This window comes from Lampetra planeri, chromosome 28, assembly GCF_965212315.1.
Source record: "Lampetra planeri chromosome 28, kcLamPlan1.2.h2, whole genome shotgun sequence".
Lineage (NCBI taxonomy): Eukaryota > Metazoa > Chordata > Hyperoartia > Petromyzontiformes > Petromyzontidae > Lampetra > Lampetra planeri.
Genome location: NC_136134.1, coordinates 12,290,318 through 12,312,428, shown reverse-complemented (window position 1 = coordinate 12,312,428; position 22,111 = coordinate 12,290,318). Strand labels below are relative to the sequence as shown.

Below are 22,111 nucleotides of genomic sequence, written 5' to 3'. Positions count from 1 at the left end.
ACAGTAACATCGCCACCTATTATGAAATCTTGCCGAACCCTCCTAAAAAGTCCTGAGGCTCAGCGAGGCTTTCCTGAGTAAACAAAAATAATCATACTACTAATACCTCATAATTCAACTTTTGAGGCTCCCGAAGCCCACGTAACCACTCAAAGGGTCACCCACTGCCACTGTAGTTCTATAGCGGACGCAACATGGCGGCCATCAGGGGCAGGTGTCATCCCACGAGGATACAGGGCGAAGGGGTGGTGACACCATTGCAAAAGTCACCTTTGCAGCACTGCCTCCGGTAAATGCCGAGATATGATACTTGCTGGCATTTCTTTACACAGCTTTTATAGTTGACCTCACCATTAACTGTAAAAATGAGAATTACATATTAGCACGACTGGTTATGTATGGTGCAAAAGAAGTTCAACATATATACATACAGATGCATATGTGTGGGTCTTGCGTTTATATCGGAGTACGATGTTTCGCCAGGAATTACAACAGACATCATCAGGACGCCAAATTTGTGGAGAAATCCTCCCGTTTCGTTCCTTAAATAGAAGGGTAGATATGATGACGTCACTTGTGCACCCACCATGTGCAAAGGCTAAAGAGGGGCAGGGGGTATGAGTTAATTCATATAAGGTAATCAGCATACATGATGCATGCATACTGTGTCTGCTCATTGATCTCCTTCACTGCTGCTGTTTGTGTGCAGGCATGCACCCAAACAATGCATTATTGTATTATTAACTTTCAAGCAGCGCTACGCCTGTAGCTGTCCAAGACCCACCCCAGACTTCCCCCCTGACCCACCATAGGACTGACCCCGGATCCACTAAGGGGTGGGACCCCATACCCATCAAGGGTCCGGGGTAGATCCCTAGGTAATAATAAGAGCAGGGGTTGCCCAGTCTTGCGTGGAGTTAGACTGCGTGTAATTAGCTGCTGGTGTGAATGCTTCACGACATGAAGTCAAGCAAGTCTAGTCTGGTTCTGTGCTAAAACAACCAATCTACAATTTAACAGCTGCAGCGATAACGCACAATACTGACAATGCTTCTGTGAAAGTACAAAAAACACATTTATTAAAGTTTAAACCCAACAACGCATCCATGTCTGTCACATTTCAAATTGCAATTGCCAAAATACCAAAATGAGCGACGGCTGTGGTCTACATTCATTGTGAAGTATTGTTGTACCCTGTGCACTCCCCCTAGCAAGCCCTGACTACCCTCATGAATTACATCCCCACCCCCCCCGGTCTTATCCTAAGGGATAGTCTTAGGGTGCAACAACAAAAAAAACCCATTGCCATTTAACGAATTGTGAATAGGAGTCACGATTCAATAATGCTTTTTAAACATTGCAGTGAATGTAAGCGATCTCTTGTGAAGGGGTCAAGTACAGGCAACACATATAACCTGAAAATATTCTTACACGAGTAATTAAATGTGTGTACAATGCCATTTAGCCTCTTTGGGGCGTAGCATTAACATTAATGCTGGATCTGTCCTGGCAATGTTCAGCCTTTAGCTGAATTAAAGTCCAGTTATTCTTATATGTTAATCTGCTGACGGGTATGTGCAGCACTGGTAATGCAGCCGTCTCCTAATGCCAGAAGATGGAACGGTGTCACAGTAGTTAACGCATTGTGCTATGAACCCAGTGACCTCAGTTTGATTTACAGCATCAATGGTGATATCTGTTCTGGTCCTGGGTTCCCTCTTCCACCAAGCCGCACTGATCAGTGTGAAGTATAACCGACACTGCATGAGGAGGCCTTCATCCAGCAGTGGATTGACAAAAGACTGTGAATGATCAATGTTGGATGTAGAAACCGATGGTGTCTCACAGTGCAGTCAGACTGGCTGTACTTAGCAGACTTATCAAGGCCAAAAAAACGATGTCCTGTCTTGACACCAGTGGCAACATCTGGGCCTTCCCTGCATAGTCGGGGAACGCCATGGGCTGCACGGTTGGGTAAGAGTGCTTCCCCTTTGACTCTTCGGTACATTTCGTCACCTCATTCCACACCGTAACAAGTCACTCCTGAATGAAACGCACAGGGAATAGCGATGGGAGTAAGGCCACAGAGAGCTGCCGTGTTCCGCCGCCAGTCACGTACAAAACCCTGAGTTGAAAACGATGAATTCTAGAGCTGCCTAGGAGCGACGTGCAAAGGCACTCCGTTACATTATAAAACAACGCTAAACATCAGGTCTTCATAAAATCTGTAGCACGTCAATATATGCCACCACGTGGTCTAAACACAAGAATATTAACTGGTCCAAGGTCATAACAGAAAGGGAACAATAAAAACCTCTCACCAACCACTCTCACCCAATTTGCAAATACCTGTATATGACATCTAATACTTTGAAAACTATCACTTTTTTTTGCAATGTTTATCAACTGCCAAAAAAACACTTCAAGGCCTCTGGAATGTATAGATATCACATAAGAAAGCAGGATGTGAAGAATCACCGCTTTCACAATGTAGACGAAGCCAGAGAGACCAAGAGATCCAGGCCATTACGTGTGTACACACAGCATGCATACACATAGTGATATCTCATTCTTATTGACATTAAAGATAAACAATTGTAGTAATTATTTCAAATTAATCCAGACAAATTTGTCACCATGAGGGCCTTCCCCACATGCTGAGAGGCTGTGCTGGGTGGCCAGTAATTATTTGTAATTAGTAATTATGGAGAAGGCCCTCATGCGGAGAGTGGCTCGTGCGGCAGCTCTGGGAGCAGCTACAAGTCGCGGGGGTTGTACTCGGGCAGCTTCAAGATCCGTTGCTCGTCATCCTCTCCTTTATCCCGGGCAACCATTAGCGTGAAGGAAAGCCCCATGGCCACCTGTGTCGCAGGGACGGTAAGTCACCACCACCCAGCGAGACAATGCACACACAGTCCTGGTTAATATGCGGCCATCACAAGATTGTAAACACTCACGTGATCGGAAAGTTACAGATCTAGGAGACTGCAAAGAGATAGTGCTAGAAGGCACACGTTGAGATCATTGGAAACAGGTGGCCGGAAGGCACTGTAATCATTATTCAATAAAGGACACAAGTGTTATAGTAGAGTGGGGGGGGGGGGCACTGTCCGATATGGGCGGGGCAAGCGAGTATATGAGGGGGAGCGAGGCGCGCGACCGGGGTGCTTGCTCGGGGAATAATCGACGACCAAGGTGGACGACATCGGGGCTGACTGTTCGAGATCGACAAAGTGGAAAGAATCGGGGCTGACTGTTGGAGACTCAACTTGGTGGAAATCATCGGGGAGGAAGATAGCCGTAGCAATTACGAGTGTGGCGATTGTTACACTCAGAACTGTAAATACGTTAAGTTAGAAATAAAGCTTTGCTTCTGCAAAAATGGATGTCTCCAAGGAGCTTCTTTACACAATGATTAGCAGACTAATGGCAGGTTTATGTTGAGTGAACTGCAGTTGAATAACCTTTAAGCAATAGAGTTGTACTTGAAGTGGAGCACAAAAACAGGACAAAATGTGAAATACGACAAAGTTAAGTTAAACTAATATCACAATAATCATCCTATCATTAAACTTTTTTTTTATATTGTGAAAATTATATCGCTCCAACTCGACATTTTAAAGGCCCCACGAGTGTTTTCCTGAATGTCCAAGTAAAATCTCCCAAAGTTAGAATTTTGTCAAAAGAAGTGAAAAACAATTTCAGTCCTGGGTTGAGCACGGGACAAGGTGTCCCAAGTGACTGTCGGGTCAGAGCACTGAGCCGGGTTTCAGCTGCTGGTGATTAAACCAGTGTAGTGATGGCATGTTCTCAACCTAGTCACTAATGACAACAAAAAAATTGCTTTAAGTTTTTTTGAGCATTTTCAAGTATTTTTTTTCTAAACATTTTTAGGGGTTATGAATAAATTAAAGTATTCTACAAATGCTATAACATTACTGATCGAATTCTATGTATTTATTGACTTTATTTTACCAAGTGAGAACACATTGCGACAACTAAATCTCTTGTGTAAGGGTATCCTGGGTCAACAAGTGACTAACACGAGCACACACGCACTGTAGAGCTCAGCCAAAGAGTTGAATCGTGGCCTATGCCACCGCCCCCACCTGCTCAATGTAGATACCATCCAAGGGCTTCACCTCCTTGGCAATGGTAGATGATTTCTGTTTTCCGTCACCATACCCCTGTGACGGAGGCAGAGAGCAAAGACATTAGAATTATGTCAGAGGTTCCTTTATTACAGCATGTAGCCTGTGGTCTCACTGCTGTACCGACGCCTCGGTTCAAACTCCGAAGGTCATCAGCAGTTCCACCACAGGCATGACGATAGCTTCAGCAATAGTGCTTGGCATTAAAAGAGAATATCCTATAATTCAGTTCTTTGTCCAAATGTGTTGCTGCAATTGTTCCATCAGCATTGTCAGATAATCTCGCAAAACAGGGCACCCAGTATGTCAGAGAATGACCGTGGACAAAAGTTTCCCATACAATCTGCTATGAGGCTGTGACAGTCGAATAGATGTTTTAACGTCTGAGAGATAGAATTTAACCAAATCACTTGTAAAAACACATTGGTTTTTTTTTGCGAAGCCATGAATCACCAAGCTGAAACCATCAATGTGCTACACTTGAGAACTCAGTTTAATCACGACATCTGGCATCCGGATTGGTACCCAGGATCTTAGTGGTAGAGGCTCATTATCTTTGACTTCTGAGCCACCCATTTCGTTTTAATAATCTAGGCTGCACTTGCACTACCATTGTCACCCCCGTTGACTGTGAATGTAGACACCATCACGAGAGTTTTGTAGTCCTATTCCAGCTTGTTAACATTATGCCGATTCGTTTACAATATTTTCTCGAAATCAAAAGTCTGCAACAATGCTGAGAATAAACATAGTAGGAGCCACAGGCGAATGGGTAAGTGCTTAAAGGTGTCTGCACACACTTGTGGACATGCGTGTGTAGGGATGTGTGTGTGTACACGGCAAAACAACCCCCTACCTCCTCGCGGTGGCGGACAGGCAACTCTGTCGTGGACAGTGCTGTGGGGGGAGGGCCAATTCCCATTGGCCTCTACCCTCATGGCGTCTGTGACCACCACAGTGGCTAAACGGGGGCTCTGGACGGGTGCGAGAGGCTGGTAACCCCTCCACCTTCAATTCATTACCACAAAACAACGACTTAAACACAAATATGTCCCTCCCTTCTCTACGCTTGCGAAACGTGGACCCCCCTAATGGAGCATCTTCGCCGGTTGGAAACATTTAGGCTGGCCTGCCGACGATCCATCCTGGGTTTAACCAGGCTGGTTTGTGTGAGGAGCTCACAAATCCTTGAAAGATCTGGGCAAAATCCCATCGGTGAGCTCCTCCGGCAAGTAAGGCTGCGTTGGCTGGGTCATGTAGCCCGCATGCCCAGCCACCGCATGCCTAAACAGCTTTTGTTTGGCCGGATCGAGGGGGCTAAACGGGCGCGGCACGGGCTAGAGAAGAGATGGAGTGATATGGTACAGGAGGACGTGGAGCTGAGTGGACTTGCCAATGACTGGTACCAGCAGTGTCAAGATCGGCCTCTGTGGAGGAGGCTCATGGGGGACGCTTCTGGGCAGTTGGAGGCAGTCGCCCTCCAACAACGGAGGGCGGAGGGGCGACGTTCACAACAACGGGTGGAGCGCCGGGTGGCTAAAGCACAGCAAGTTGGCACAGTAGGTGGCACAGGTGGTATATCAGCCAGTCATCTCTATCATCTCAGTCAGTCGACCCGTGGCACCTGGGTCTGCCCCGTGACCTCCTGCCAGCGGGCGTTCGACACTTCACGTGGCCTCAAGGTGCACATGGCCTGGCACAAGCGTCGTGGTGACGTCACCGCCACTTAGTGGCGAATGGCGGTTGTTGTTGTATTGGTGCTTTTGTGTGTGGACATGTGTGTAGGTGTGTGTATGTAGGCATGTATGAACGAGCGTACATGTGTGCATGCGTGTGAGTGCGTGCATACCAGTTCCCCAAAAGCAGGAGATGGACCCCAGCTGATGGTACTCTCATCAGCCGCCACCATAACGCTGCTCTTCCTGACACCACACAGGATCAAGCACACCGCCTTACTTGCCAACCATAAAGCACAAATGTATATAATAAAACATTCTGCCAGTGTAATATGACGAAGGTAGAGGTCTGGGCTGGTTTTTACCCGCATGCCAGACTGCGTATCTTCCATCCGGCGAGGTCCATCACGGGCTTGGGGTACATGGTGGACTCGCGCATGGTGCTTGAGGTACCCCAGAAATAGAGTGCCCCTGCGTACAGCCACAGCGGACAACACACAACACACGGCATATGTCGCCTATCACAGCAGGAGTTATATACACCACTCCACCGCCGCTCCCTCGATCTCACCGCCACCCCTCCAGACGTACACATGTCCTGCGTAGTGCACACACCAGTCTCGATGATGGCGAAGGAGCAGCTGCAGCCGGCATGCACGCTCGCGGCGCCCCGGCCGGGGAAGTCAAACATCTTGACGAGTCGAGGCAGCATCTCGTCCTTCTGCTCTGAGTGGCCGAGCCGACCGTAGCCTCCGAATCCCCAGGAGAACACACGGCGCTGGCTGTCTCGCACCAGCTGCTCACACACACACACACACAGAGACGAGGGTATCCTGTGTAGCTTTTAAAATACTGTTAGAATAATAGCTGTTATGAAGCACCTATTAACACAAAGCACTGTGAACCCAGAATGGATATTAAAAGATCGTGTCAATTATTGACACTTTTCAATTACTACTCACAAATTATTGAGATACTCAGAGCAACATCACCCCCTCCTGAGTAAAGACTGCAGACTGCATCTGTGAAACAGAGCACCTTCCTCGTGATAGCCATATGCTATACAAACGGCGCAAACATCGAATGTACTCGTGAACAAATGTGATCTGGTAAAGAGAAGCGTGTGAAATCTTGCCGTGTGGTTGGACCCGCAGGCGATGTCGGCGACGCACACGGCCGGCACGGTGTTCACCTTCCCGTCACGCGTGCGCTCCGTGAACACTAGCACGCGTCGCGGTGCCAACTCGCACACAAACTCCAGCCGGTTGGCGCACGCGAGGAAGCGGCCGTCCGTGTTGTGGCCTGCACGCCCGTGTAGTCAACGCTATTGATCTCTTACAAACGGCAGTAGTCATCATCGGACATGATCTATCCAAGTTTGAAGGCCTCCTCAGCCTATTGCCATCTTTTATTAACGGGCCGCAGGGTGGCACGGTGGAAACACTTGTTCCACAAAGCATGAAGTTCCTAGTTCGATACCTGACTTGGGCTCATTTCTGTCTGGAGTTTTTATATTCTCCCCCTATTCCGCATGTTTCCTCTGGGTTCTGTGGTTTCCTCCCATGCTAAACACATACAATGCAGCTGGTATTAGCCAAAATATCCCAATGCTGAAAAAATACCTGAAAATTACTCAAATAAAGAATAAACACAGCAATATTGCCCCTACTGTGAAAACTTGGCAGGACATGTCTAGAAAAAGAACCTTGAGACTCAGTGAGGCTTTCCATGACAAACAAGCATTAGAATGAATAGTAAACTGAAGCAATCAATGGTAGTAGCAAGGTGTGAGCTGTAAACACAGCATATCAAATAACTAACAAGTTAAAATATCCATTTAAAGACCGTTTTGCACGAGTATAACGTATTTCGGCATCACCGCGCCACGTACCCAGCTGTCCATACTCTGGGCAGCCGAATGAGTACAGATTACCCTTGCAGTCCACCAGCATGCTGAACTCCGCTCCACAAGCCACCTTTACCACCGGCTGTCCGCTGTACACAATCTTAAGGGCGAGGAGCACAATCATTAATACAGGAGGTACACGTGTGCAGTTATGTATTCTCCGTGTGGCCGAGGATGCGTGTGGGGTTCTTTGCACCATGAGGCAGTGACGCAGCCCAGTGGTAGTGCATTTGCTGCTTCTTGTCGTTGTTCAGCAGACCGCCCTGGTTAATACTGCAGTTGTCCATAAAACTTTTTTTTGGGTTAGATCACGTAAATATAAATGCGTTGTTAAACCCACCACCACCCAACACAGCCAATTAGTAAGGTTTGTCATGTAAACAAAACTTGCAAATTAGTTACTACTTCAGCACACCGGTGTTGGAGAGTAAACCCACAACATTTACAATTAGAGTATGCCGTTTTGCTGGTGATTACAACCAGCTACATCAGGCAATTGATCCTTATGGCGGTACCCCGGGGTATCCCGGGGTACCGCCATAAGGTATCCCGGGGTACCCAATAATACAAAATGGCCGAGGCAATAAAATATTTTATTTCTGGGACACTATTTTTTCCAGGGGTTTACATAACTCTGCGACTGGGGTACCAATCAATCCGAAATCAGGTGCTACTCCACAATGTCGAAACGCAGCGAGGACGATTGCGCTGAAACCCTGAACGCTCGTACGCACCGTAGTGGTGCATCGTGTACAGCTCGTCGAGAGGAGTCCATTGCCGCATCGCCGACCATCAACAGACTAAAAATGACTCCATCACGGACATTATACAAGAGCCGAGGTACTATGGTACCCCGGGGTACCACCATAAAGTTCAATTAGCCAAAAGCTGTGTACCGGATTAATTTCTCCTGTGGCCAATACTATGCTGGTCAGAAGGGACGAATGATCAGCATAAGACTAAAATAAAAAATATTAAATACTCACAAACACAGCTGTCAGCAGATGCAGAACATGCGTGCCAACAAGGACATTCAATTGATTTAAAAAAAATTTAATGTTTTGTGTAAAATGTATTATTACTGGCCAAGATTAGGGGATATTTAGAAATTTAGACAAATAGAAATAATTGCAACCCTTCTGATAGCTCAAGGCTTAGTGCTGCTTGGAAGTGCATTATCAATACACTGTATAATTGCATACCTATGCAAATGTTTGTATTGTATAGATATACCCATCATCACGGTTGAAATTATATACAAACACAGACATAATTTCAACCGTGATGATGGGTACAAACTTAGTAATCATTGGATAGATGTTATTAACCATGTAAAAAAGATTTAACTACACATTTTTGGACCATCTTATCTGACAGGCACTATTTTACTTTACCGAGTGTTAACATCCCCAGCGTTTAACAGTACTCTCTTTATTGTCAGCCAACACTGGTATAAACATGGGCATTTTCGTTATTTTCTATCATGTGCATCAACAGGTGCTTGTGCACAGGCATGTCCACGTACACTTGCACCCCGTGCTCTCTTTTAGCCCCCCCCCTTCCAATACATTATCATGTGCAACAACAGTGACTTGCGCACAAAAACTTACACGTCGACGCCTACGAGCACCTCGTGCCCTCTTTTAGCCCCCCCCCACTCCCGATACGTTCCATTCATTGGCTACCACATTCTGATAAGCTCCGCCCCCCTCTCCTCCCCCTTAACTTGTATTTAAGAGCTTGCATCTTGAATCCCTGCCTCACTTGATGCAGCAAATCTGGCTGTGACGGTCCCACCTGATGACGGAGACTTGTGTTGCCTCCGTAACATCGTGATTTTTATTTTATTAATTTTAATTTCATTTTTTACCTACGTGACTTTACCGAAAGAACTAAGAGTATGAATCCTTGCAGTCACGAAAGCTTCAAATCTAGAATTCAATTGTGTGTTGATTAAGTGTGAGCAATCAATGATAGGTACTGCATATTATATGCATATTCGCAGCTCAACATAATGTATGTACAACAAAATAGAAAAGCATTCCACTGTAAAGTTGATTAACCCCAACCAATAATAGGTACTGTATATTCTCAGATGAACATGATCCATTGCAATTTATGACTACATTAACCACCCTATGATCTTTGCAACTGATAAATAAAGGTGAAATAATCACCCATGCTCTATTTAAGACTTTGCCACAATTCTGGATAATCACCTGATGAAGCCGTTGTAATCACCAGCGAAGCGTCGTACTCGAATTGTAAATGCTCTGTGTTTACTCTCCAACACACAAGCGGTGTGCTGAAGTACTATTTGACACGTTTTGTTTACGTGACAAATCTTACTAATTGGCTGCGTTGGGTGGTGGCGGGTTTGACGACACATTTATATTTACGCAATCTAAACCAAAAAAACATAATTTTGGATATTGGTTGTGAAATCCTACGTGTTCAACAAACTCCAGTTAAATTAACCATAATATACGATGTGACATCTACTTTACAGAGGACGTTAAAGATCCTCTGATGTAATTAAAAGAATCAGCCATTGTGTTCTGGCGCAGCAATAGTCATCCCCAACTGTGAAAACTTGGCAGAACCCTCCTGAAATAGTATTGAGGCTTTCCTGGATAAACGGGTGTAATAATGATGATGTACGGTGTGGTACACGTGTATGGCACTATGTTATAGAGAAGTTACCATCTCCCTTCTTGCTTTTCACTTAATATTGGTGAATGATAGCACTTTAAGTGACTGAAGGGGTCACATGAACCCATTACATACAACACACGGATTGAAATATTGATCCTCACACGCATGATTCAATGCCCATATCGTAAACATGAGAATGCATGTAAATTGGGGAAAGGATACAACGCGAGGCCCAAACTGTTCTACCTGCTTGGGCGTTGGCATGGCGTTACTCTTTGTACCGAGCCCCAGCTGTCCCAGGTGATTTTCTCCAAACGCCAGCACCACCCCAGTCTCTGCAAAACAGTATCTTGTGCGTCGGCACGGCTACTCCAACTCTACTCTAAAAATAAATAAGCAGACAACAGCCCTCCTACCCATATCTGTCTCTCTAGAGGCAGCGCATTTTCCAATTGTTGGTCTATGGTTCGATTCAGGCGCCTGCCCTGGCTATTATTGCGGGTGTAACAAACATTATTACGCACCATCTGCTTCACAGTGCACTATAAAGATCCTCCAATGCAATTTGCAAGAGTAAGTTGTTGTGTGCAGGCATCAGTCTAAATTTTCCAAATACAAAAATTACTTAATTGAAATACACAACAATCATAGCCTCTACTGACAGATGAAATTCCCCAGGTCACTCTTGACCTCGTTAAACAAAATAAACTTGACCGCACGGCCATCTGGGAGTGATTTCTTCAGCAGCATTGGTTGAATACAAGTAAACGCTGGACTGGTTTTGACATTCAGTGTGTCATCAACATCGTCAGGCTTGCATAAGACAATGCTGGTAAAATGTCACGTGTTTATAGATAACGGCCTCTGTTAGATATGGGTTCTCGTTAATGAGGAAGGTTGGTAAGTTGGGCTCAAGATAAATAGCAAAACAAAAGTCACTTACAATATATTTACTCGGCAAGACGACGTCCACCGCAGTGATAGACCATTGAATTCAGTTATTTTGCAAAAGCAAGATGAACTGTGGCATTTTAAGATTATGAGAAATGTCAACTGCTTGGAGAGGTCTTCATTCAGCATTGGATAGATCATGGACAATGATGAGGAACTTGAATTGACACCGACAAAAGGTGCCTAGGCTTGTGAAATCACGTACGAATGTGGAACGACATGAATGAGACTTGTCAGGGCTATGGCTGTGGCATGCGCCGACTGCTGACCGGTAATGCAGAGAGTGTGGCTCCGCCCACACGCTGCCGCCACGACCGTGAACTTGAAGAGCGCGTCCACAGGCCGCGGGGCCTCCACGCGCTTCAAGTCCCCGTGCCCCAGCTGGCCTTTATCTCCTCGGCCTAGAAAACGCAACACAGCATCAACGACGACCATCCTCCTCCACACCTCTGCTCGTAAATACGCATGTTGTAGCATTAATAAACCTCTCACAATCAACTGCCTAGCTACTAAAACCAATAATATAATCACTAAATCGACTTCTCTAATCGATCAGACAAAGTAGAGCTCCCTAAAACCTTCAGCTGCTAGACCACCCAGATTTTATGGCCTTCCAAAAATCCACAAAGTAGGTACCCCGCTCCGTCCTATCGTCTCCACGATTAACTAACCCACCTACAAACTGGTCCGATTTCTGTCTGAGACTCTGCTTCCTTTCACTGGCAAGTCCACCTAAGCTGTACTTAACTCAGCTCACTTGGTTTCTCTAATCAAGGACATCTCACTGTCTCTGGATAATTTGCTTGTCAGTTTCGATGTACACTATGAGACCTCCTTTACCAGTGGCAAAATATAGTAATAGGTTTTTACCCTTTCAACTGGTAAAGGAGGTCTCATAGTGTAAATGCTTACCCGAGCTCTCAATACTCTGATAGTGCGCTGTCTTTGAGTTGTACGCCTTTTGGCGTCATCTGGTCCAACACGAATGGAGACTAGGTTCTAAGAAAAGCTGTCTCGGGTGTGGACCAATCAACTTCAACGACATTGCATATCATTATCATCATTTGAGTTGTTTCTTTTTGTTTGCATTTTGACTGCTTGTGTTGTGGTTATTGCAAACATGATGCCTTGTATAAAGGTGTCAGTTTTTGTACCAGTTGAAAGGGTAAAAACCTATTACTATATTTTGCCACTGGTAAAGGAGGTCTTATAGTGTAAATGCTTACCCCGAGCTCTCAAAACTCTGATAGTGCGCTGTCTTTGAGTTGTACGCCTTTTGGCGTCATCTGGTCCAACGCCAATGGAGACTAGGCTCTAAGAAAAGCTGTCTCGGGTGTGGACCAATCAACTTCAACGACAGTGCATATCATTATCATCATCAGAGTTGTTTCTTTTTGTTTGCATTTTGACTGCTTGTGTTGTGGTTATTGCAAACATGATGCCTTGTATAAAGGTGTCAGTTTTTGTACCAGTTGAAAGGGTAAAAACCTATTACTATATTTTGCCACTGGTAAAGGAGGTCTTATAGTGTAAATGCTTACCCCGAGCTCTCAAAACTCTGATAATGCGCTGTCTTTGAGTTGTACGCCTTTTGGCGTCATCTGGTCCAACACCAATGGAGACTAGGCTCTAAGAAAAGCTGTCTCGGGTGTGGACCAATCAACTTCAAGGACAGTGCATATCATTATCATCATCAGAGTTGTTTCTTTTTGTTTGCATTTTGACTGCTTGTGTTGTGGTTATTGCAAACATGATGCCTTGTATAAAGGTGTCAGTTTTTGTACCAGTTGAAAGGGTAAAAACCTATTACTATAGTTTCGATGTAGTCTCTCTGTTCACCAATGTACCTGTACTTGACACCATTGCAATCATTGAAGACTTGGTCCAACAAGGACTGAATCCAGATGTACCAACTTTGGTAAGGCACTGTCTTACCAACACATACTTCACCTGGAATGGTACATTCTACAGACAAAATGAGGGTACCCCAATGGGTTATCCCTTATCGCCAGTGGTCGCGAATGATTTCATGGAAAATTTTGAGACAGATGCCATCCAGACATCCACCCTACGTTCTTCCTTGTAGAAGCGTTACATAGATGACACGTTTGTCATCTGGCCACATGGCCTGCCAGCACTGAACCAATTTCTCAAACACATCAATTCCATACACCCATCTATCAAATTCACAATGGAAGTGGAAAAGGATGGCAAGCTATCATTCCTGGATGTTTTGATCGAGAAGAGACCTGATGGCTCGTTGGGACATTCGCTCTACAGGAAAGCCACCCACACGGATGCCTATCTAAAGCCTGACTCCCACCACCATCCAGCCCAGAAGAATTCCCTCATCAAAACACTACACCATATGGCCCATTGCATCTCCAACCAGCACCAACCACCTAGCCAGTGAGTTGGAGCAGGTACACCAAGTCCTCAGGATGAACGGATACTCGGACCGTACAATTCGCAAAGCTGTCTCCCCAGTCATGCGGAGACAACCTTCTAAGGATCCAACCAAAACCATCACTTTACCGTACATAGTAGGGGTTACCAAAAAGATTTCCGTATTACACCCGTTGGGTTGCACTCCCTCGTCGAGGAGGACACTCTTCTTCTCCTTCTTTTTTACAGTTACATGCTAATTTCTCACAATATCATGGTAATCTCTCACATTAATATAGCCACTTCCGTGCCCTCTAATTTCTCACATTAACATCATGCTAATCTCTCACATTAACATAGCCACTTCCGTGCCCTCGTCGCAGAGGCCGCTCTCCTATCTTACAGTTACATGCTAATTTCTCACATTAACATCACTAGCCCCGGCCACTTCTTTATGACCCTTGAGCTACACCCATTTCAAACCTTTTAAAACAGTCTGCTTCAGCAGAAGACTATGCTTTCCCACCTGATGATGGATGCTTGTGTTGCGCCCGAAACTTCGCGATTTATTTTATTTCTACCTACGTGATTATGGTATTGTGTGGCATTTTTTGGTTAAGTACAGGATGATAATATGGTACAATATTTTTTTATACTGTACCGTACTGCCACCCTTGCTCACCATCATAGAAGGTAAACCTTTCAAGCACATTCTCTCCCCCTTACTCTCTCGATAAACAGCAGCAGCCATTCACCACCAAGTGGTGGTAACATCACCACCACACTTTTTTCAAACTTCAAATGTTAAGATCTTGCAGACAGGTCATGAAATATACCAATATATTTCGGGTTAATGTAATACGGTGACTGGCAGATGTACCACCTGGGATCCCAATGTGTCCAGATCTTTCGAGTATCTGCAAATGCCTGACAATCCAGCCTAGGTAAAACCAAGATGGATTGTAAACAGGCCGCCAGTGTTTCAAACTTGCGCAGGTGACCCTGTAAAGGGGTTCATGTTTCACAAGCCTAGATAAAACATGGCATGTGACAAAGAAGACCCAGAGCTTCGTATGGAGTGACAGGCCAGGCAATTGTCACAACATTACACAGAAAATGACATGATAATGCTGCTTAACTGATTTAAGAGTGTGAGCTCCACTGCCAAACCAGACCACATGCCAAAAGATAGCCTTAACAGATTTTTGGGGCAAATGTGGTTAGTGAACACCTATGAGGGCTGGCATGACACACATGGGGTTGGGTGGCCAACAACACGCCCGGCCATCTTTGTCTCTTGACTGGCGATGTTTACACATTGTACAAGGTACTCATTTGAGGTTGAGTCGACCTAGGGGAGGCCAAGGAACAGTTCAGATAATCGTCATTGGTGTTGGCCATGAGCGGGAATCAAACTGGTGTTGAAGGATTCATAGAAAAACGTGAAAACCGCTACACTACCCCACATACCCTCTCCTTCTTACACAAATTCACCTCAATGACAAACAGCAAAAACAAATCTCTCACACTCAGACGCCCTCTCTTACGAACCCCATGTGTAGACCTGCCCGAGATCGGTGAGAAGCAGACAGTGGCAGGCCGTTGGGCCCGACACCACACTGCTCACATGCACCTTGGCCAGACAGCCGTAGCGGTGCGGCCCCCACAGGGAAACTCCCAGGTTCTTGTAGGCAACTGCGGTGAAACAATAACAACTTCAATGTATAGAACGTCTTCATACGACTGCATCTCAAGACACTTCACATTGTGAAGAACAATGTTAGGGTGGTGGGGGGATGAGGAAAATGGTAGAGCAGACTTTCCTTAACCCTGCTTACTTGCTCGGTTGACAGATGAAGGTTTTGTTATTTTGTTCCCAACAATCTTCATAAACAATGTAATATGTGTGATAGGAAATTCATGTATGTAGTTCTTAAAGTAAATTCTACCATGTCTAGATCACAAATTCCCAATCTGTGTTCCGTAGACCGTAGGCAAGGTGGGAACCCTTGCAGATACGATTTTGCTTATAAAACCAAATGTTTTGCTGCATGGTGATTTCGCGAGTTTTTTGGAGGGTTAGCAATGGCCCGTAGGTCCAGAGACATTGCAAACACTAAACACACAAGATGGGAACACAGGAGACACAGCCAACCCAAAGAAATAAAGCAGCGAAGGGGGAAAAGCGGAAAGGGGCAAATGGCATAGCGCACCACAGGCGGTCTGAGACACTGCTTACCATGTTGCTTGGGCACATCCTTGCGGCCAATCAGGTCCCAATTGGTCGCGCCGCAGATCAGCAGCTGCCCGGACACTTGAGCCCCTTTCAGCAGCTGGAACACAACGTGGCTTGGTCCTTTTAAAATCCTTTATATTAAGTTCGCTTGCTTGCTTAGGACCATGCAAATCTTTCGGTCGTTTTTTAACCCACTTCCCGTGATCCAATCGAGCTGACATTTTCCACACAGACTCGTTGTGAGTGACAATTAATGTTCGTGAAAATGTTTTAAAAAATGTTTACACTTTTTAGGACAAAAATATTATATTTAATTACCAATTGCTTAATGGTGCAATGCAATCATCTGACCCATAGGTGGCAGCCATCTCAAGCCAGAGGACGAGAGGACTCTAGCCGCCACGCATATAAAGGATTTATAGTGAAAAACTTTGTTTTTACGGGTTATACTTATTTTGTTTTTAAAACACAGTTGATGAGCACAGGCCCACAACCCCAAAACGTCAAGCACCCAATAATAAATAGCACTCTCAAAGTTGTAATAGAAAAGAGTTGACAGGTTTCTTGAATTGAATAAGGTCATAAAAGCTTTGGAATGAGACAATGGGAGCGAATTAGAAATGCAAAGTGTGTGGACGAGACTAAGCAGTCCTGTTTATCAACTTGACCAATCCATTAGCAGGTTTCCAGATTCACTTTTTTAATGAAACACTTGAATCACCGTTTGTTTGAATGAAAGTTCCTTGTAAAATATTTATGGGACCTCATTGCCAGCATCCAAAAAATGATGAAAAATAAGAATAGGTGTTACCCTTTCTGGCAATAAACAGCTGTTAAGATGTTCAAACACCAAAGATACCCTTTGCAAGGCATCAAGTCTGCATTAACCACACATGCTTGTGGCAAAACATGCAACCATTATCTGATGTACGCATTGTCTTTGAAACTGATTGGTCTACACCAGAGACAGCCTTCTTTATGGCCTTGTCTCATCAGTGTTAAGAGCCATAAGTGTTCTGATACTTGCATTGGCTTTGTTACTGTGCGCCTTTCGGCATTCTCTGGTCTAACACTGGTGAGGAAATGCCATGTGGTGTCTGAACATCTTAACACCTGCTATATTGCCAGAAAGGGTAAAACATTGTTATTTTTCATCCTTGTAAAATGTATAGCAAGGAAAATATCCATGTTCGAACAGGAAACCAATATACGATTCTTTATTTTGTGAAATACATTTAAAAATATATATTTTATACGTACATTTTATTTGCATTAAGACTGACGTGACGGATTCCATCCCATCAAGCACTTATAACCAGAACGTCAGTAAAGTATTTGCCGTCTGAACCAATGCATCATCAGCCATGATCCAATCCGCTGCTGGGTGAAGCCTTCCCGCACCTCGGATTAGCACGGTTGGCTACATACGGTGCGAAAGAAGTTCAACATACATCTCCAAGCCTCCAACTTTCACGATCCTCCTGTCATACAACAACCTGCGCAGTAGCTGCACCTGGATGGATTTCATGGCTCTATCTCCTCGGCGGGTTTCCTCCTGGACGCGTCGAGTTCCTTGGCTGCCACTCAATGTTGTTCCTAAACATCGCGTCCGTGACCGGCGCTGCTCCAGCTCCCTCACCTCTGCTAACAGCTCGGATGATGTCCGCAACCTGCGTGTTCTCTCTCATCAATGTCCATTTCCTGTCGCTCACTGCAATGCCAAGCATGCATCTCTCCATACTTCTTGGCGTACCTTCCAGTTGTTGTTCTGTATTGTTGTTGCAGTCACCATCGTGAATGTTTCATTCAAAGCCTGTACGTGTTTCTAAAGTTAATAAAATACTTTAATGTAATGAATGAAACGCGTCATCAAAGGCGTGAATGACATCGCGAAATGATTTCCGTAGTGAATCAGTCAAACTGCTAATGAATGAATACAAAATTGACCGAGCTAAGAGTTGGGCACACAAAGCTCAGGCCCGCCGCGGAGCCTCGGCCTTGCCTGACAACGCAGTCCAGCGGGAGCGAGGGCCGCGACGGAGCGAGAGCGGCACGCGGCCTCGCCGAGGGCCTCGCCGCGGCCTTCCAGGCCTTGCCCGGGGCGAGTCGACATCAGCACTGGGGAGGCCAAAGCGGTCGGGAGCGGTGCCGATCACTCCTCGTGAGCACCGTCCCGACCTCAATCGGCGCCCGACTCCGCGTCGTTCTTACCACCGTCTCCCGGGGCCCGAACGGCGTCTCCGGGGCCGCGTTGTGGGCCTCCTCCTCCCCCGCATCCTCCCCGGACTCCCCGTGCAGCTCCTGGGCTCGGGCTCGCCCAGCGCTCCCCCGGCGGCCGCGCTTCGCGCTCGGCCGCGACTGAGGCTGAAGCTTCCTGCGCGGCGGCATCGCGGAATGAGGAGACGGGGGGGGGGGGCGCTGAGAGAAGGGTGGAAGTGGGGGGGGCTGAGAGAAGGGTGGAAGTGGGGGGGGGGCGCAGAGAGAAGGGTGGAAGTGGAGGGGCTGAGAGAAGGGTGGGGGTGGTGGGGGGGCGCAGTGGGGGGGGGGGCACAAGGAATTGGGTGGGGAGAGCTGAGAGTCGCTGAGAGAGAAGGACCCCCAATTGGCCACGTGTCCCTCACTCGGCTCAAATCGCAGTGCGCTCTGCCGCCTCTTGTGCATTCGGCAAGTCCTGGCTTTTTACGCGTGGCGCTTACACAACGCGTTTTCGCTTTAACGCGATTCTTCTATTAAAATAACTTTTTGCACGCACCCGTTATAACGCGGTCGACGAACCGCTTTCAGTGCAAATGTTATTCATTAGCAGTCATTCCTCCTCCCTCCCGATACGTTTCCATTCATTGGCTACCACAGCCTGATAAGCTCTCCCCCCCCCTCTCCACCTCCCTTCAACTTGCTTATAAGGGATTACATCTTGAATCATTGCTTCACTTGATGCAGCTAATTCGGCTGTGACGGTCCCACCTGATGACGGAGACTTGTGTTGCCTCCGAAACGTCGTAAATTTTATTTTGTTTTATTTTACTTTCATTAATTTTAATGTTTTTACCTACGTGACTTTACCGAAAAAACCTGAGAATATGAATCATTGCAGTCACGAAAGCTTCAAATCTAGAATTAATGTGGTAGCCAATGAATGGAACGTATCGGGAGGGAGGGGGGCGGGGCTCAAAGACGGCACGGAGTGCCACGTACAACGCATCGGGAGGGGGAGGAGGGCGGGGCCAAAAGGATGGACGACGGCGTGGACGCGGTTGTGCGCAAGCAACTACTGCTGCACACGCCAACGCATTGGACAGAGAGGGGGAGGGGAGGCCAGATACACATGATAGAAAAGAACGAAAATGCCCATGTTTATACCAATGCTGGCTGAACAATGAAGAGAGTACTGTTAAACACTGGGGATGTTAACACTCGGTAAAGTAAAGTAAAATAGTGCCTGTCAGATAAGATGGTCCAAAAAAGTGTAATTAAGTCCACGCAAAAAAGACAACACACAAAATACTTAATTACACTTTTTTGGATTCATATATTAATTTGATGTTTTACCTACGTGACTTTACCGAAAAAACCAAATAAATTTAATAATAGAGTACGATGTTTCTATTGCAACACAAGCAACCATCATCAGATAGAACTAAATTTGAGAGAGACAAAACACAGACACGGAGACACACAGACACACAAGCAGAGAGAGACACAACATAGACACAGAGACCCAATGCATCTGTGTCGAGGCCTTAAATACAGAGAGAGGGGGGGGGGGCAGAGAGAGAGGTGGGTCTGCTGGGGTAGCTGCTGGGACAGAGAAATTAGAATGTCAATGAATCCACCCCGAAGCGACCGAGAAAAGAAGATCGAATGGCCCTATGAGAGCCTGGTGAATTTTATAGAGAGAAATAGTTTGAGAAAATAAAATGTAGCAAATCTTTTGGAAATGTAATGTAATGCAACACAGAGAGTCGGCTAACACACAGTTAACGCATAGCCTCGTTGATTGCGATCTCCAAAGATTGGTACATTTGAAATTAGGTGTGAAATTTGACAAACCAGTTTGTTTTCTCAAACGGCCTATTTCTCTCTCTAAAATTTACCAGGCTCTCATAGGTCCATTCGCTCTTTCTATCCCCCGGCCGCTTTGGGGTGGATTTCCACACATCTCTCTGTGTGTCTCTGTTTGTCAAATTTCACACTTAGCTTCAAATTTAGCAATCTTTGGAGATCGTAATCAACCAGGCTATGTGTTAACTGTGTGTTAGCCGACTCTCTGTGTTGCATTGCATTACATTTCCAAAAGATTTGCTAAATTTTGTTTTCTCAAATTATTTCTCTCTCTAGAATTCATCAGGCTCTCATAGGGCCATTCGATCTTCTTTCCCTCGGTCGCTTCGGGGTGGATTCATTGACATGCTAATTTCTCTGCTCCAGCAGCTGCCCCAGCAGACCCACCTCTCTCTCTGCCTCCCGCCCTCTCTCTCTATTTAAGGCCTCGACACAGAGACATTGGGTCTCTGTGTGTCTATGTTGTGTCTCTCTCTGTGTGTATCTGTGTTGTGTCTCTCTCTGTATGTCTCTCTCTGCTTGTGTGTCTGTCTGTGTGTCTCCGTGTCTGTGTTTTGTCTCTCTCTCAAATTTAGTTCTACCTGATGACGGTTGCTTATGTTACAAGAGAAATGTAATTTATTTTCTTTCTACGTGACTTTACCGAAAGAACCAAAGAGTAATTCCTGCAGTGACGAAAGCTTCAAATCAAGTTTGAAGAATTACTGTTTATATACAATCCGTACTGTGCCCTTTCGTCTCTACAGCAATCAGAGTATGGGGCCGTCCATAAATGACGATTTTTCACCCCCCCCCCCTCGTCACACGGCGTCACAAAAAATCAGACCCCTCCTCAAATATGACGTCACAAAGCTCTGCCCCCCCCCCCCCCCCAAAACCATATTTAATGTGGCGCTGCACTCTGATGTTGTAGGGGAAAACATTTATTAAAAAAGTATATTTAATAAAGTAGAACGTGTTGTCTATATTTATTTAAAGTTGCGCATTTTGATGTGACGTCACATTTCTCAAACCCCCCCTCCCTCGTCACACATCGTCACAAATGTCTGACCCCCCCCCTCCCTTGGTGCGTGACGTCATTTATGGACGGCCCCTATGCAGTGCTGTTCACTATCGCTTGTTGTGCTCCTCTCCCATCATGACCAAACCCTCCCAGATCTGCCGTAGGTATTCCCAAGATCTGATTTGAAGTATTTCCGTTGGTCGCCAGGGATTTATAGAAAACACTCCAATGCCTGCCTCGACAATCGGCCTTCATCCTGCCCAACGCCACCTCCATGTTCTCTCTTCCCAACATCCAAGTCGCTTACCGTCCTCTCCCATTCTGTACACATCCCACTCAGTAGTGCAGCCTTTTTCTGTAATCCAATGAAACACCTCCAGGTTCTCTTCCAAACCTCTCACGTGATTGAATGCAATGTGTAACAAAAACTCAAATTCATTAATGTGGTCTTAAAAGGAAACAATATATAAAAGGCGACGTTTTGGACAATGGGCCTACATAGCACATGAATGCCAAATGTATCTGCGAACATATTATACTGAACTGACCTAAAACGTGCACATAGCCAGGCACAAGTGCCACTTAGTGGCGAATGGCGGCGGTTCTTTTGGTGGGCAGCGCTCAACGCAGCAGCGCGCCTCCTGACTTGCTCTTGTCGCAGTTAGATTTTCGTGTTTCATGTAATTTATTGTCGTTTATTTTTGTATGATCTTTTTCACAAGAATATATACCAAACCTGCGACCATTACCTATGATTGACAAACATTATTGGACATCACAAAGAGCTTGCTTCCCTAATGCAGCATGCCCGGAAACGACTCTTTGTTTACCAGACAACATAAGACGAGACGCAGAAGAAGAGCCGGCGGTCAGATGAGGAATAGAAAACGTCCTCACCGTAGTGCAATGCCGAGCATATTCTTGTGCAACGCACAGTTCCTGGTTAACAAGTTGGATGATGTGCGAGCCAGGATAGAATTCCAACGGGAGAGACGAGACTGCAATGTTGTGTTTCACGGAAATCTGGCTGAATGGAAACATCCCGGACGCAGCCATCGGGCTAACAGGCTTCTCTCCTTTTCGCCA

General features: G+C 45.8%; 1 protein-coding gene across 1 annotated transcript; it reads right to left on the bottom strand.

Annotated features, from left to right (window-relative positions):
• Nucleotides 1-1,056: 1,056 nt before the first annotated feature.
• On the bottom strand, nt 1,057-18,439 carry LOC144728485 (protein RCC2-like). The gene is made up of 12 exons (XM_078607979.1): nt 18,172-18,439; nt 15,964-16,057; nt 15,276-15,419; nt 11,609-11,740; nt 10,635-10,723; nt 7,719-7,833; nt 6,963-7,129; nt 6,443-6,623; nt 6,193-6,298; nt 6,001-6,073; nt 4,110-4,187; nt 1,057-2,861 (listed from the first exon to the last, which is right to left on the bottom strand). The coding sequence occupies exons 1-12, from the start codon at nt 18,346-18,348 to the stop codon at nt 2,757-2,759; spliced, it is 1,461 nt and encodes a 486-aa protein (XP_078464105.1). The 5' UTR covers nt 18,349-18,439; the 3' UTR covers nt 1,057-2,756.
• Nucleotides 18,440-22,111: the final 3,672 nt, after the last annotated feature.

Bases quoted from the DNA above. Each gene is read 5' to 3' on its own strand.
- LOC144728485 (XM_078607979.1), bottom strand. From the start codon at position 18,348: ATGCCGCCGCGCAGGAAGCTTCAGCCTCAGTCGCGGCCGAGCGCGAAG. The intron at 7,834-10,634 runs GTAGAACAGTTT...CTCGCCCTTAAG, and splicing joins CCATGCCAACGCCCAAGCAG to ATTGTGTACAGCGGACAGCC. The intron at 6,299-6,442 runs GTGTGTGCACTA...GGCTGTACGCAG, and splicing joins CTTCGCCATCATCGAGACTG to GGGCACTCTATTTCTGGGGT.